The sequence below is a fragment of the Poromitra crassiceps genome (assembly GCF_964638095.1).
Source record: "Poromitra crassiceps genome assembly, chromosome: 6".
In the NCBI taxonomy this organism is placed as follows: Eukaryota; Metazoa; Chordata; class Actinopteri; order Beryciformes; family Melamphaidae; genus Poromitra; species Poromitra crassiceps.
In genome coordinates this window covers 36416952-36434457 of record NC_139627.1, presented here as the reverse complement: position 1 = coordinate 36434457, position 17506 = coordinate 36416952, and the positions used below count along the sequence as shown (strand labels likewise).

Genomic DNA, 17506 nt, shown 5'->3' with positions numbered 1-17506 from the left:
ATCGCCAACCTTAAACTTACCTAAGAAAAGGATGGATAAAAAAATAAATAGACACAGCTCTCACCTATAAGCTCCTACAAAATAAACATGAGAATGTTACAAAACTAAAGGGCTTCTCCCTCCTACTACTTGGGTAAGAGTTATTTAGTGTAAAAAAAAAAAGTATAGATTTGGAAGGTAGGTAGCTATTTACAGTTTCGACTGCACAAGTCTACCTAGAGAAGGACAGATCGTCAAGTTCTAAAGAACTACCAAAGTAGGCCTACACACAGTGCCTACCTGACAGCACAAAGAGTCAGCAGAGCAGCCATCATCGGTGGCAATGACTGCAAGGGATGGCATCAACCCATTTAACAGTGCAGACACAGGAAGTTGGTGAAATAAAAGTTTGGGGCTATCATTCAAAAGCTATCCCATTTAAACGTTTAAGTCTGTTGCATGTGTTCACATCATTCCTTTCCTCAGTGTGTAATTGAACTAACAGTCCACTCATTGTACTGCCAACTATGATGGCTCTCTGTTGACTCTTTGCTGTGTTCTGTCAGGTAGGAACTGTGTAGGCCTATAGTTCTTCAGAACTTGAAGATGTGTTATCTTGGTGGACCTGTGCAGTCTAAACCAAATAGCTACTTCCAGCTCTACACTTTTGTACACTAACATCTTACCCAAGAAAGTAGGAGGGAGAAGCCCTTTAGTTTTTTGTAACATTTTCTCATGTTTATTTTGTAGGAGCTTATAGGTGAGAGCTGTCTTATTTAATCCATCCTTTTCTTATGTAAGTTTAAGGTTGGGGATTAGTTTGTTGTTGGGGCCATGCTGTGCTCTGAAACTAAACCTGCTACTTGTGAACTTGTGATGGTGGTTTGGCTGATCATCCTTGGGAGTGGGAAGAGTGGGGGCAGTCTTACTGGTCCCCTCTGACCGGCTCCTCCTCCAACAAACATCTCCACCAGCTTTACCACCATGAGCTTCCTCAGCTCCATGCACACCATTTACCACCTGCACAAAGACTGCCCACCAGACAAACATATAAAATATATATACTCAGACGACGTGCTGACGAACGAGAAAAGCGGATGAGCCCCCAATTATGTTAGGAACCGGCCTCGGGGAACGGGACCGCAACACAAAAGTGCCCCCACTCTTCCCACTCCCAAGGATGATCAGCCAAACCACCATCACAAGTTCACAAGTAGCAGGTTTAGTTTCAGAGCACAGCATGGCCCCAACACAACTAACCAATCAAACTAATCCCCAACCTTAAATTTACCTAAGAAAAGAAAATGGATTAAATAAGAGACACAGCTCTTACCTATAAGCTCCTACAAAATAAACATCAGAAAATGTTACAAAAAACTAAAGGGCTTCTCCCCCTACTTTCTGCTACTTGGGTAAGTGTTATTTACAGTGTACAAAAGTGTAGATCTGGAAGGTAACTATTTACAGTTTAGACTGCACAGGTCTACCAAGATAAAGACACATCTTAATAAAGTTCTGCAGAACTACTAAAGTAGGTCTACACACAGTTCCTACCTGACAGAACACAGCAGTCAGCACAGCAGCCATCATCGTTGGGAATGAGGAGAGCAAGGGGAGACAGGATGGCATCAGCTGGCTTAAATGCTCTCCACCAGCCAATCAGCCAGCAGCAATCTGACACCTGACCAGGCCAATTAGGATGAACACCACCTGCATCTCATTTCTCAATCACACACACACAGAGGAGAAAAGGAATGATGAACACATGAGAGAAATATACAAGGACTGAATGTGAACATTAGCTTCTGTAGCTAATTGAGTTTATAATGACTCAGAGCTTGGGACACCTTGTATATTAGCCTGTATTATCCGATACATGTAAAAAGCAGCTGTGATGGCAAAAATTAGGCTTACAACATATACAGTATATAAAATATGTGACTGTGTGTGTTTTGTACATGATTAGTTCATTAACTATGGGCTTAATTATAAATGAGTTATGACTGAACGTTACTATAAAGCACACATGGGCAACATACGGCCCCCTGTGTGGCCCGCGATGGAATTGCAAAAAAAGGGTTTTTTTTTTTTTTTTTTACAGTGCACCTGAACGCAACATGCAAGATACCCGCTGAATAAGTGTCCAAATGTTCATGTCATTCTGGCCAATATTCTTCTGTTATAGCATTTCAGTCTGGAATATGGAATATCTTTCAATAATCTTTATGACTAAAAGGCCAAAAGTAATCTCATGTGTAAGAAATGGCTGTTCTACATTGAGGTAGAAATTTAAATAATTAACTTGTTGGTTTTGGATTTATTTAGCTTCAAGAGTGCATGTTCGTGTGACCCTCAACACAGGCTTTGAGAATCCCGGCCACTTACTGATACTTATGCTTAAATTAACCCACTCATATTCTGGTTTATTTCAAGAAAAACATTTCGGATAGTGGAAATTCTAATTGGCTGGTAACTTTAAAATCTAGCAGCCATATTGGCAGGTGGTGAAAAAAGTTAATTTCAAGCCCTGCAGGGAGAGTGTGGTGACATAGGAGTGAGTGAGAAAAGGATCAAATATTGGTGGTTAAGACTGAATAATGACATCACAACTGTTAATTTAAAATTAGTTATTCCTCTAAACCTGGCTTCAAATGCCCCAATTTTTTCGTGCTGGCGCCGTTCAGCCCTCACCAAAATCTGGTAGCGAGGACTTTTTTTGTGGCCCTCTCTATCATCAAAGTTGCCCATCCATTACGGCATGACAATATTTGTTTGGCCCCGGGCAACAATCTGGATTTCTCATGTGGCCCCCCATGAAAAATAGTTGCCCACCCCTGACTTAGGGTGTCGAGTCATAGTCTATTTTTTTATCTGTCTTTAGTGAATGTTCCAAAACTGCATGTTTAACTAAGAATAGGCTAATGATTATTTCCACTCACCACTTATTTAATGTGGTTACTTTACTTGGTGGTCAAAGGTTTGGAGGGAACAATGCATGCTGGGAGATATGCAAATGTGTTTGTCCAATGGGTCCAATGGCATTGCTCTCTGTCAGAACTTGCTTGGATGTCCTGATGTTGGTTTAGTAGCAAAAGTAAACACAAGTTAATAGCAGCATTCACTATAGACTCTTTAGTGAATAATTTCCACAAAATCATGAATGAAGAAAACCAGAAGGAATACAGTTCCACTTTTACCAAATAAACCAAAATTGATGTTCTGCAACAAGTTATATCATATCTACTAGCCTCTTCATTTTGCTCTCAGAGTGCACCAGATTAATGCATTTTACTTTAAAATTTACAAAATGTCTTTGTCTAGAAACAAACCCCGAGCGGATGGCTCCCTTCCTCTCTCCCTCGATGCCCAAAATACTGAAGGCTCTGGTTAAGGAACGAGCTGCGAACCCCCTGCATCCAACCTCCACTGTGAGACACCTCGCTCTCCAACCAGCCTGCTGACAGTTGCTGACCATTCTTGCATATTTGGAGAGCTTCCTTTCAAAGGCCTCTTCCAAGCGATCTTCCCATGGGACCGTCAGCTCCAGCAGCAAAACTTGTTTGGTGGACTCGGATACAAGGATGATATCTGGTCGCAGCACAGCTGTCAAAAACCTTGCCTAAGCTTTTGACTGGTTTCTCTGTGATGGTTGGAATGACTGTGCCTGCGATGTTAAACCGGAACTTGTTCTCCACCTTCCCTTTCCTCAGCACCATAGATCTTGATTTGGCTGGTTTGAAACACATCCAGGCCCACTCCACCAGCTTTTCCAGCCCCTGTAGAATCCACCGGCACCACGGAACTGATTCTGTGGTGACGGTGAGGTCATCCATGAATGCCCTGATGGGTGGTTGCCGTTGGTCCACTTAGTGAGCATGTTCATGGCTAGGGCGAACAGTGCCACAGAGATAGTGCACCCTGTGATGATGCCGATCTCTACCTTGTGCCAGCTTGATGTAACTGCTCCTGAAGAGACTCTTATCCTGAAGTTGCAGTAGTAATCAGTGATGAGATGAGAGATGAGATTAACTTTATTGTCCCCGGGGGAAAATTTGAGGCCTCTGATTCTGCTGGGGACATGATGTTTTGACAGAGTAAGCTGTACCAGTTTGTGTGGCATGGAGCCATTATGCATTTGCCAGATCGAGCCATAACACTGACAGGTTGCCTTTGTTCTCTCTGGCCTCCCTGATGAGCTGTGTCCCCACACCGGTGTGCTCCAGACAGCCTGGCATCCCTGAAATGCTACCCTTCTGGACTGATGTATCAATGTAGGTGTTCTTGGCCAGGTAGGTGCACAGCCGATTGGAAACGGCACTGAAGAAGATCTTCACCTCGACACACAGCAGGGAGATTATGCGGAACTGGTCTAGCTGGGTGGAGTTTTCTTCCTTTGTCCTTTGGAATCCACACCCCTTCAGCCACTCTCCACCTTTCTGGGATCTTCCCCGTTCTCCAGAAGACTCGCAGGATCTTCCATAGATGCTGGAGGATTTTGGGAAAGTTCTTGTACACTTTGTATGAGGTGCTGCTTGGTCCTGGAGCGGAACTTGCCCTTGCTTTGCGGACGACCTCTCTGATCTCCTTTAGCTGCAGTTCTGACATGTTGAACTGCACCTCCGGTTCAGGGGGGTCTATGAGGATGTTGCACTCGCCCAATTCCTTCTCTCTCGCAGGGTCGTTGTATGTCTGCTTCAGATGTTGATCTATTTCTTCCTGCGAGCAGACCAACCACTGTGCTTCTGTCCCAGCAACTCCTTGGTGAACTTGAAGGGGTTGGAAATAAAAGCAGCACGTTTTCGGCCCTTTCGTGACCCCGCCTCCGATGCCACTCTGCCCATCGGAGGATCCTGATCTTCTTTCGTAGGATGCACATCAGCTGGGCCAGGCCACTGCGTTCCTCTTCTCCTGCCACCTTGTACTGAGACTTCAGCACTTTCATCTCCTGCCTAATGTTGTGGATCCTCATCGCTCTTTGGTTCTTTGAGTATGGTGTTCTGGAGCTTTTCTTCTCCTCCTCTCCAAACCGTTCAGCTGCGATGCTGACAATGATCATTGTCATGGCTTATAGCTTTCTCTCGGTTTCTCCTTTTACCGTTGCCTCCAGGATTTGGTTGACATCTTCGTCAAACTGCTTCCACAGCGAAGTCATGTTAGCTGCAGGCCATTTGATCCGCCTCCTCTCCGACTCATTGTTAGAGGGATTAGTTTGCAGCACTTGGAGGTTCCGGGCACTATGGGGTGACTCCGGGCCTGGCCCCTCCTGCGTCTCACCAGGTTGGACACCTGTGCGTTGTGCTGCTCCTGCTCCCACCAAACACTTCATCCTGGCTTGGTGGACACTGTGGATACTGTCAGCGATATTTTTTCCCCCATGATGGCGAAGGCGAAGGCATGACCCGCCCCTCTCTGCCTCTGGCTGACTGTACTCGGCTGCTCCCACCTTCTTTCCAGGCGAGCCAGAAGTATCTCAAACGTGAGCAGCAGGTGCAAAACAATCATTAAATCAACAAGCATGAGATACTTCATTATATGGAACATTACAATTGCAAACTCTATATCTGAGTTATTTAGGCCTACTTAGCCTATTGCACAGACGTGTAATTTTTTCTTGTCATTCCAAATTTAATCACATTGTTGCTCTGATTAAGTAGAAGTACTGTTATTTGTGTAAAAAAAAGACTGGTAAAGCAGAAGTACTGATTCAACTTAATTACTCAAGTAAAAGGAAAAAAGTACAGGCTCTGAAATGTACTCAAGTATAAAAGTAAAAGGTTTTCTGTGCAAGGTGAATAGAACCTCACGTCATATTAATACTATTCAAGTATATTCTAATGAATAGTTACGGTTTTCTTTGACTAAGATGAGATGAAAATACTTAGACACTTAGTCGACGAAAACTTGACTAAATAAAATCAGGATGAGGTTGACTAAATTTGATAAGAGCTTAAGAAAAAGTGGATTATAGCTCACTCAGATAAACATGTGAATGTTGTGTGATATGCAAAGGTTGTTGGTTCAATCCCAGCCTCAGGCAATTTCTTAAAAAGTACTCACATTATAAGCTGCAGCAGTGATCCTTCTTTATCATCACCAGTAGTTTGAACACTGATATAAATAAGATGATGAAGGAGACTAGTCAGTCCCTGACTCTAGTTAAACTCACTGGTACAAATCTCACCTGTCTCACTCTTTATGCTCTGTGTTATTGTCAGTGTCAATACAGTGTGTAGGAATCAGAAGCTTAAGCTCCACCAGCTCATAGCTCGGTCGGCTGAGCTGCTGCGTTACTGTCTCTGTCTGACAGGTAGACTGTTGGTTCGATTCCTGATGGAGGAGACATATTACAGCACTGCCCTGTCTTTAACATCACCAGCCTACCGCCTCCTACAGGCAGATACACAGAGCGACACAGCACCTCCTACAGATCCACAGAAATGTACACTGTGGACAGACTGCAAAGAGATCCAGACATGTCATATATAGAGTCTAGAGCAGTTTTTCAAAAATAATAATTGAAAGACGTCAGGGGGGGAGAACAGCCCCCCCTCCCCTTAGCTCCAGGTAGTGGCAGCGGAGCGGGAATCGAACCCACAACATCTGGCCCCGGTGTCTCTGTGTGTATTATTCCTTCACACCACCAGCTGCCCTTCACACTCACAGCTCTTCTCCGGGCGCTCTTGTCTCTTCCCTCTGCCTGTCACCATTCAAAACTGACTGAGGCTCGAACCCACGACCGCAAAAGTGGCTGAGGTCTCAATATTGCCAGGCAGCAAGCCTACTCTCTGTGCCACCAAGTCAGACTGGTTGAGGTTGAGGTTTTCTCAGGGCTTTAAAATGACTCTTTCCTCTGACTGTCGACATTGAAAACTGACTGAGGATCGAACCCACAACCTCAAAAGTCACTGAGGCTCAAACCCACAAGTGCCAAACTGCTAGACAGCAATCCAACTCTCTGAGCTAGTGGGTCATAGTGATTAAGACTAGATTAAAGTATAGTCTTTATGCATCTTAAAATATGTTTTGAAGGGAGCTTTTAAGTTGAATAGTATTTGACTTAAATTAATATGACGTGAGTTTCTATTCGCCTTGCACAGAAAACCTTTTACTTTTATACTTGAGTACATTTCAGAGCCTGTACTTTTTTCCTTTTACTTGAGTAATTAAGTTGAATCAGTACTTCTGCTTTACCAGTCTTTTTTTTACACAAATAACTGTACTTTTACTTAATCAGAGCAACAATGTGATTAAATTTGGAATGACAAGAAAAAATTACACGTCTGTGCTATAGGCTAAGTAGGCCTAAATAACTCAGATATATGGTTTGCAATTGTAACATTCCATATAATGAAGTATCTCATGCTTGTTGATTTAATGATTGTTTTGCACCTGCTGCTCACATTTGAGATACTTCTGGCTCGCCTGGAAAGAAGGTGGGAGCAGCCGAGTACAGTCAGCCAATCAGAGGCAGAGAGGGGCGGGTCATGCCTAGCCTTCGCCAGCATGGGAAAAAAAACATATCGTGTCCCTTATCTAGCAAAGCCTTCTGCAGGCTCACCTCACCGGAATTATTTTTGAAATGGAGGCACAATAAATGTCCCCCCACCGACATTGCAAGTTCTTGGTAAACAACACGATAGCGTCATATGTAATGGACTAGAGTGTACCACAAGCCACCTAGTGTTTTTGAGGTGTACCGCAGCCAATGCGCAGAATTAACGTTCGAGTAGGCAGTCTTGCTAAGGCTGCAAGTCAAGGCTGCGCAGAACCCTGTCAGCACCTAAAAAAACAAGGCCAGGTCGAAACCTGGCATAGGGCCGGTGCATGGTATCGTCGTTGACGTAGCATATTAATTAATTAATCGTTCGGGGAATAGCTTATTATACGCTGTAACGTTATGGACTGCTAACGTTCACGTAGCATATTAATTAATCGTTCGGGCAATTGGTTATTATACGCTGTAACGTTATGGACTGCTAACGTTCACGTAGCATATTAATGAATCGTTCGGGCAATTGGTTACTATACGCTATTATACGCTGTAACGTTATGGAGATTTCTCATTTCAATTACTGCCTGTCTATTGTGTTATGTTATACAACTGCTACGGACTCCACTCGCCAGCACCCCCCTCCCCCCAGCTCTTTCTAAACAAAGACTCTTCATGTCTCCACTCCGTGAGTGCATATAGTGGAGACATACCTAGCAACAATGAGATGATAGCCTATTACTTAGCCTACTGCATAGGCTAAAGTACCTGCTAACGTTCACGTAGCATATTCATTAATTAATCGTTCGGGCAATTGATTATTATGAGCAAACTATGTCTCCACTCCGTGAGTGCATAGAGTTGAGAAGTGCTAGCTTGTGATAATGCCTTGCTACGCAGCAAACAGGGGAAATGAAAGTGCACTTACCCTTACTGTGGCATACCCTTACTGTGGCATGTCGGCACATAAGCTGCAGCGTCCTCCGTGTAACGAGCAAAAAAGTAGTGTGGAGCTGCAGCGTCCTCCGTGTAACGAGCTAGCCACAGTATACGTGGAGCTAGCCACAGTATACCTGGAGCATGCCCTGGTTTGATGGAGCTTTACCGCCACCTATTGGACTGGAGTGTGGAAAGACATTAGAACGCCTGAATCCGTGCTAAAATGGTCTGGGCGACAGAGTCGAATGTAAGGGCCCTGCTGTGCATGCTGCACACCGGCCCCAAAAATCATCTTAGAGGGGGTCACTGAACTGCACAACCGACTCAGCCATGGTGCCAACATTTCAACATTGTGAAGCAATGTAAATAACATGTAGAACAGCACTATTAGTCGACAATAACCTTGCAGATAACTAACATCACACATGTAGAACAGGAAGTCCTTTAACTAACCTCCCAAAGCACATTACTGTAATAAACACATTTACCCCAGAGCATGCTGGGAACTCTGCCTCTTTACACCCCAAACCAATGGAGAAATTCAGTATGTTGCAGGAGGGGGCAGCTGCAGCAAGGCCCTGTTAGAGGCCCCCCTTTAGCAAAGAGATACCTGTGATGCTTGTCAAAGTGGATATAAATTGTATGATCATATTCAGCCAGACAGTCAGATGGAGATTTAAAATGGTGAGCATTTTTTATTTTTTACTACTGGGGGAACCTGGCCCCCCTCATTAACTCCGGCAATGCCAAAACTTTTTTCCCTCTCTCTCTCTCTCTGTTCTATGTCTCTCACCCTCTCTGTTCTATGTCTCTCACCCAGAGGACACCCACGTTGCATTCAGGTACAGTCAGTTAGATTCAGCTTTGGGGGTGGTGGTGGTGGTTGCTTAAACCTGCACTAAACCTCTGGTGTCACTCCACATTTACTCTTTAGGCTTTAGACAATGTGCCACAATAGTCTACTAGAAATTTCTTGGACCCAGTAATGTTGTTTCTTATTAACTTTTATGATTGAAATGTTATATTTATGCCTAGTGGATGAAATTCAACTTGGTTGCTAAACCCCTTTTAGCAACCAAGTTGAATTTCATCCACTAGGCATAAATATGACATTTCAGAAACAACATTACCTTGCCTTGCCTAAAGAGTAAATGTGGAGTGACACCAGAGGTTTTAGCTAGGAACTGATGTGTGGGGTTGTTCCTGGGGGGAACGGTGTTAGTGGGACTTCCTGTCGGAGGTGGGGCCAGTCTGTTTACACCAGGGCCGATCCTGGCCATTTGGGTGCCCTAAGCGTAATTGTTCTGTGGTGCCCCCCCCCCCCCCCCCCCGTAAAACTTTCAATAACTGTCAAACGAAAGACTGCAAAATCATTAATTATGAACGATACTAGTGTATCTCACATTTCATTACATGTGGGAAACAAACAATTGTTAGAATTACTGTACATGTCAGCAAACAAGTGATTGTTAAACTGTACATGCAAGCAGGGGCGGACTGGGATCATAATTCAGGCCGGGCATTAGATACCAAGCAGGCCAGGCTGATACAGGCCGACGTGCGTGCCGGCGTCCGAAGGGCGGCGGCGAAAAATTTGGGCTGTTTGAAGCCCAATTTGGGCCGTTTGAAGCCAGATTTGGGCTGTTTGAAGCCAGATTTGGACCGTCTGAAGCCCGATTTGGGCCAGTTGAAGCCAGATTTGGGCCAGTTGAAGCCAGATTTGGGCCGGTTGAAGCCAGATTTGGGCCGCTTGAAGCCCAATTTGGGCCGTTTGAAGCCCAATTTGGGCCAAGTCCAATTTTACAATGAGATGCACCCTGAATAAAGTAATAAAACCACTAGTAAACCAGTAGGCGGCGCCTGGCCTGCTGTTCAGTGAGTGGCCTGACTGAGGGCACCAAAAAAAAAAAAGAAAAAAAATTTTTTTTTTTTTTTTTTTGGTGCCCTCAGTCACGTGATGCCCTACGCAGTCTGCGTACTCTGCGTAATGGGTTGGAGCGGGCCTGGTTTACACGATACACGAGGAAGCTGAGTAGACGTGTGTAGAGCTAGGAGCATAGCTACCGCTAGGAGCCATGAGTGTGAAAGTGTGAATAAAAGCCTGTACCAACTATAAGTCTCCTGGTTCCTGGACAAATACGTGATTCGTCACAATATATATATATATATATATATATATATACATGTATATCTAAGTGGCGGCTCCTGAGCTCGAACACAAGGGAGGACTTTGGAACCGCTGTGATCATGACCGGGACTTGAACCCTGCTCTCTGGTGGGAAAGGCAGGTGGTTACAACCTCCATCCACCCCGACCGCAACACCCTTACTGGCCTTTCCTCTTTAACACTAATACACTTTGTTATGTTTATGCAAGTAAAACATCTTGGTTAGGTTGAAATCTCAACTTTGGAAACGCTGTGATCATGCTATCTCCATGAATAAAGTCAATCAATCAATCAATCAATCATCAAAAGGCTTATTTCTATTGTGGACTTTGTATTACCCTGATATTAACCTAACCAATCATCACTCCTCATACCTAAACCTAACCAATCATCACTCATCATGCCTACTTCTTAAGACAGCTTTTTCTCAGAGCTTTCATTCTTTCCTCTGGCTGTCCAATTCTCTGAGCCACTGGGTCACATGTCTTAAGACAGGTTTTCTCAGAGCTTTTCAGTCTTTCGGCTGGGTGTCCACTTTCAAAACTGTAACTGACTGAGGCTCGAACCCTCAACCTCAAAACTATCATGCAGCTATCAAACTCTGTGAGCCACTGGATCTGACAAGTCATTTCTGTCAGAGCTGTTCAGTCTTCACTTTGGGAAGTTCTTCAAAGTCCAAGCTTTCACTGAGGCTCAAACCCAAAAGCTCTAAATTGTGGTGTGGTCATAGGTGTCACCACTTTTCAACACAAAGTGACACCTTTGTGTACTCAAATGTCAAATATGGTCTGACAGAGAAGTGTTGAAATTTGAGTCTGGAAAAGTATGGAATTTTGAAATGGAAAATGTGTTGAGACACAATGCTTTGGATTTTTTTCTCTAAATGGCGATACGATTCCCTTCAGAGTTGAATTCTGCCCTGCTGAAATACATAGTTAGCCCATACAAGGATTGGAAGTCAAATGAAAGTGAATATCAGAGTAAAAAAAACATTCTCAAGATTTATTGTTGAAAATAGATTATGGTTCTTATCAAAAACAAAATTTCAACTGCAGTCATGTAAGATACAGAAAACAATTCTTTCGGCAGTTGATATCCACTGTAAAGCCTTATGTACACTTTGTATAACATCTGAACTCATTAAAGCACATATTACAGAGGTCATTTGATTGAAAAAGCCGTTCCCACATTGCAGCACATTTTGTCCTTTGCTACTGAAGTGTAAAATATACTGGCATAAGGCAAGCTTGAATTGAAAACGGCAAGGACATTAAAGACTAAAAGGATGCTGTGTGTACCAAGTGACCCCTTGGAACCTCGGGGCTCTAGCATTTACTTTTATACAATATTTACTTGTAATTAGGCTGAAGCAATAGATCTATTACCTGAAGTCCTCTCTTGGAAACTAACAGCCTGGTACCCTGGTACATGTACTTTTCACACCATATACACATATGAACAATACTTTTATACTGTGCAAACTGCAACTGCTAATAATCCCTTAGGGCCAGCAGAAGGTATCCTTGAATATACTATAAGAGTGAGGTTGATTCTGCATGTCTACATGTGTACTTGCGCACCTGTATTTTACATACTCGAAATGTACAGTAAATGAATGATAAACATCTTCTTTCTGTGTACAAAAGACCAAGGTGTATGTTCATTACCATGGAAGTGTTGGGAAACATTTTTGTTTTTGTCTCATCTCAAGAGACAGAACACACACAGAATATTCAATAACAATCCCTTGATAAATAACATCATAAAAGTTAGTACATTTTGGGAGCCAGCTTCCCAACATTTTCTCCGTGATCATATTCAACATTTTGATTCGTACAGAAACTCCTGCATTCTTTCCTCTGTATCTTGACATCATGTTTGATAAATAGTGAAATTAAGACCAATGACATTACAAATGTACTCAATAGACTTTTGTGACACCTATTGGTCCAGTACAGGTTCATACATGGGAGAGTAGGCTGACTTCAAACAGACAGGCCTAGCTACAGTGTCCATGGTCATGAAAGAGAGGCCCACCTCCCTTCAGACATAGTCAGGCATCTTAGGTACTCTTCCTCTTCACCAAGGAAGTATCCTCCTTCCAAGCAGCCTTCTCGGGTCTTACCACTTCCCAGGAATGGGCGCACCGCACTCGTACCACCCTACATAGGTGACATGCGACTTCCCTCCGATCTCTCCGAAGTTGACAGGCTGCTGCCGCATCGCTCTGTAGAACCCTGGTGCAAAGGGACAGAGAAGGGGTGAGGGTCTACCGGGTTGACACAGTTCAGGAAATGGAAGGATCAATGAACGGTTCTAGCCGGCCAAAGTACCTTCCAGTGGCGGCCGGCCACTAGAGGGCGCCAGGGCGCCGCCCCACCTATACCCACATGAAGGAGGGGGAAATAAAACATATATATATATATTTTTTTTTTATGAGCGAGGTGAATATTAGATAGTGAGTATATAATCTGCAATAAATATGTAGATTCATAATGATCTACATGTGTAGGCTACTGTTTTTGGGTCAATATTTTCTTGCACCGAATTGCCACGGACGCCGTCCGGGGACTTCCGGTTTCCACCAGTGCAGATCATATCTGTGTAAGTTGCACATGCGCTGTTCACTCTCAAAAACAAAGGGATTTGGGAGGGCTCTGGGCACGCGGATCTAGCGACCAGGTGGAGGTGGGGTCAGGTAGAGTGAGTGTCGTGACGTAGGATAGGCTACGTAGATGGGTAGCGACGCAGTATATATAAACACTAGTAGCAGTCCCACGCCCGACGGCTTTGTTGTCTTCCTTCAGCACGCGCGCGAAGCAAAGAAGTTTGTTTTCAACTGCCATAAAACACAAAAGACGTTTTGCAAGAATGGAGAAAGAAAATTCTGTGAAGTCACTCAAAACGACGCCGTTTGAGAGACGGACTTTACAGGAGAAGCATCGAGTGAAAGAGCTTGGACCAGATCACCCTGAGCTCGCCATTAAACAAAAGGCTACAGACAGAGGAAGAAAATACACTCTGTCTTTTTCAGACGTTTCTAGCTAGTAATGTCCGTTACTACTTGCTTGATTTAGGGCTGGAGTGGACGATAATTCAATAGCCTATTATTGTTGTCTTTCAGTGGAATCATCGTGATGATATGAAGTTATTTTAATAGTGACATTTTTGCTTTGTCTAAATTGATGATGACAAGCAAATGTTACTTAAAAACTGATCAAATGAGGTATGGCAGGAATATTATTTGAAAATGTAAGGTTTGTTTGACATCACCATTCAGTTCAATGAGATGAACACTGATTTTGCATACGTGAAACATATGATATTGATATTGAGAAGAATCCTTATAATTATCATATTGATTTCAACCCCATCGTCCAGGCCTATATTTGGTATAGCCCTCCCTGGACAAAAATGCACCAGCCGCTACTGGTACCTTCTCTGCTGGGTAGCTGGTCGGCCAAGAGCTGGGTGCCGGTTCGTCCGTCCAGGAAGGAGTCTACGAACTGACAGTGGTCTTCACCATACCCCGTCTGATCCCCAATGTTGTAGAACTTCCCTACAGACAAGGAAGGAATTTGGGTCCATAGTTATACGAAATAGAACGGTGTGATGTTGCAGCATTAACATAATAGCAAATACATTCATGGACGAGCGTCTACCATTCAGTGAGTCGCTCAGGTAGATCTTGTATCTCAGGGAGTTGCAGAGTTGGATGCCCACAAACTTGCGGTACCAAGTCCTCTTCACATACTGCTTTCCATTGCACTCTGAGTAGGCATCAGCTTTAAATGGGAACTGAGTCCAGATGGCGGATTTTCCTATCGGAAAGACAATACCGGTAGTTTAATGTATGTGGTCTATAATATGAACAGGACACAAAACTGTAGGGGAGGTTAATTTGGCTTGGAAAGAATACTGGAGAAGAGGAAGACATTCACCTGAAACATTCTCGCTCACCCGTGGATCCGCTGCAGATGGGAGAGGGAATGAATCACATCATCAGAAAAACCTCTAATTATGACACACTCACGGGCACACACACACACACACACACACACACACACACACACACACACACACACACACTCACGTATGACACACTCACGGCCACGGGACATCTTGAATTATTGTGCTACATAAACTCTGACTTGTATTAGGGCCCATTTGGCTGAATATTAACAATGTTGAGCCCCAAAAGACTGGGCTGTGATTACACAAAGGCAAGAGGCCAATTAAGCAAAGCATTCCCCTACTCGTGCTATCATCAAGTGAAAGCTAAGGATGAAAACACCTACTCATGCTATCATCAAGTGAAAGCTGAGGATGAAAACACCTACTCATGCTATCATCAAGTGAAAGCTGAGGATGAAAACACCTACTCATGCTATCATCAAGTGAAAGCTGAGGATGAAAACACCTACTCATGCTATCATCAAGTGAAAGCTGAGGATGAAAACACCTACTCATGCTATCATCAAGTGAAAGCTGAGGATGAAAACACCTACTCATGCTATCATCAAGTGAAAGCTGAGGATGAAAACACCTACTCATGCTATCATCAAGTGAAAGCTGAGGATGAAAACACCTACTCGTGCTATCATCAAGTGAAAGCTGAGGATGAAAACACCTACTCGTGCTATCATCAAGTGAAAGCTGAGGATGAAAACACCTACTCATGCTATCATCAAGTGAAAGCTGAGGATGAAAACACCTACTCATGCTATCATCAAGTGAAAGCTGAGGATGAAAACACCTACTCGTGCTATTATCAAGGGAAAGCTGAGGATGAAAACACCTACTCGTGCTATTATCAAGTGAAAGCTGAGGATGAAAACACCTACTTGTGCTATCATCAAGTGAAAGCTGAGGATGAAAACACCTACTCGTGCTATCATCAAGTGAAAGCTGAGGATGAAAACACCTACTTGTGCTATCATCAAGTGAAAGCTGAGGATGAAAACACCTACTCATGCTATCATCAAGTGAAAGCTGAGGATGAAAACACCTACTCATGCTATCATCAAGTGAAAGCTGAGGATGAAAACACCTACTCATGCTATCATCAAGTGAAAGCTGAGGATGAAAACACCTACTCGTGCTATTATCAAGTGAAAGCTGAGGATGAAAACACCTACTTGTGCTATCATCAAGTGAAAGCTGAGGATGAAAACACCTACTCGTGCTATCATCAAGTGAAAGCTGAGGATGAAAACACCTACTCATGCTATCATCAAGTGAAAGCTGAGGATGAAAACACCTACTCATGCTATCATCAAGTGAAAGCTGAGGATGAAAACACCTACTCATGCTATCATCAAGTGAAAGCTGAGGATGAAAACACCTACTCATGCTATCATCAAGTGAAAGCTGAGGATGAAAACACCTACTCGTGCTATTATCAAGTGAAAGCTGAGGATGAAAACACCTACTTGTGCTATCATCAAGTGAAAGCTGAGGATGAAAACACCTACTTGTGCTATCATCAAGTGAAAGCTGAGGATGAAAACACCTACTCGTGCTATCATCAAGTGAAAGCTGAGGATGAAAACACCACTGTTTGGCATTTTAATGAGTGTGAAGTCAAGTCACTATCACCAAAGTGTTCTGTCACCGTGTCGCTGATGTGGCTGCATTAGAAATGTGCCCTATGAAACATCTGGCAAGCTGACAGCACCCCTGGGTCTCAATCAGTCAGGCCCCAGCGCCAGATGGGCTTTGGAAATCAAGAGGCCATGTTGAAATCATTAGACTAACAACTGCCTAACTGCTCACCTTCTGATTCTAAGCTATGCTAATGGCAGGCTGATAATTAGCAGCATACACAGAGGCTAAGCTGTGGCTTTAACAGGCAACTAATTAGTCTCTCATTTAACAGCAAACACGTGTTGTGAGGGATTCTCCCTGTTCTGGTTCAGTGGATGAGGTCTGGAAGACTGACCGGACTCGGTGCTGAAGGACACGCGCTCACTGGATGGTCCTGGCCCAAACTCATTCTTCGGTGTCACTTTGAATTCATAACTGAAAGGGAGGACAAAATATAAAGAATGGCAAACAATACATGTGACTCCCATCTACAAAGGAATGTCCCCAGAATCCACATACACAAGAACACACACAAGAACACACACACACACACACACACACACACACACACACACACACACACACACACACACACACACACACACACACACACACACACACACACACACACACACACACACACACACACACACACACACACACAAGAACACATGTGGAAGAGAAACCCTGGTCGCTGTCATCCACCGTAATCGTAACTTTGTACATTTTTCAATTAGAATGCCTCCCCTCTCCAGGAATGAGACACTTGATATTGTCTAGCTCTCTCTAGACAGCCGCGACTATGGGTCACTACACACACACGCACACGCACACACACCCACACACACACACACACACACACACACACACACACACACACACACAGCTAATGCTTATTCCATGTGTGATGTTCAGATGTGCTGGCACTCCTTTGCTGGGCCAGCAGACCCAGGCCAGAGGAAGCTTCTGGTGAATCCTGAGACTCCAGATGCTGCTGCGACTGAGTGTCATTAAAAACTCTGTGACCGACTCCACCCAGCTTTACTCAGCTTTGCTTTTGCTTTTGTCATTCTGTATGTGCACAGAGCAAAAATAAAGCTGTTTTTTCCACATTCTCTCCACAATTGTACTTGGCCAATTCCCCCTGCTGTCCCAGTCATTACTCCACCCTAGCCTGGGTAAACCCATCCCCCACGTGACCTGCTCTCAGACCTGCTCTCAGTCACTAGTGACTAGTGACTAGTGACTGAGAGCAGGTCTGAGAGCAGGTCGCGTGGGGGCTGGGTTTACCCAGGCTAACTCCACCCCATCTGCTGATCTGGGGAGCGTTGTAGACTAGCACAACC

The 17506-nt window shown here is 44.0% G+C and overlaps 1 protein-coding gene across 1 annotated transcript in view; it reads right to left on the bottom strand.

Annotated features, from left to right (window-relative positions):
• Positions 1-11602: 11602 nt before the first annotated feature.
• Positions 11603-17506, bottom strand: part of abi3bpa (ABI family, member 3 (NESH) binding protein a) — a gene marked incomplete at its 5' end in the record, with an annotated part of 35027 nt that continues 29123 nt past the window's right edge. The window contains 5 exons of the mRNA XM_083638214.1: positions 11603-12811; positions 14011-14133; positions 14237-14395; positions 14516-14545; positions 16516-16595. Of these exons, the coding sequence (XP_083494340.1) occupies positions 12696-12811; positions 14011-14133; positions 14237-14395; positions 14516-14545; positions 16516-16595 (508 nt within the window). The 3' untranslated portion in view covers positions 11603-12695. The remainder of the gene's footprint in view (positions 12812-14010; positions 14134-14236; positions 14396-14515; positions 14546-16515; positions 16596-17506) is intronic.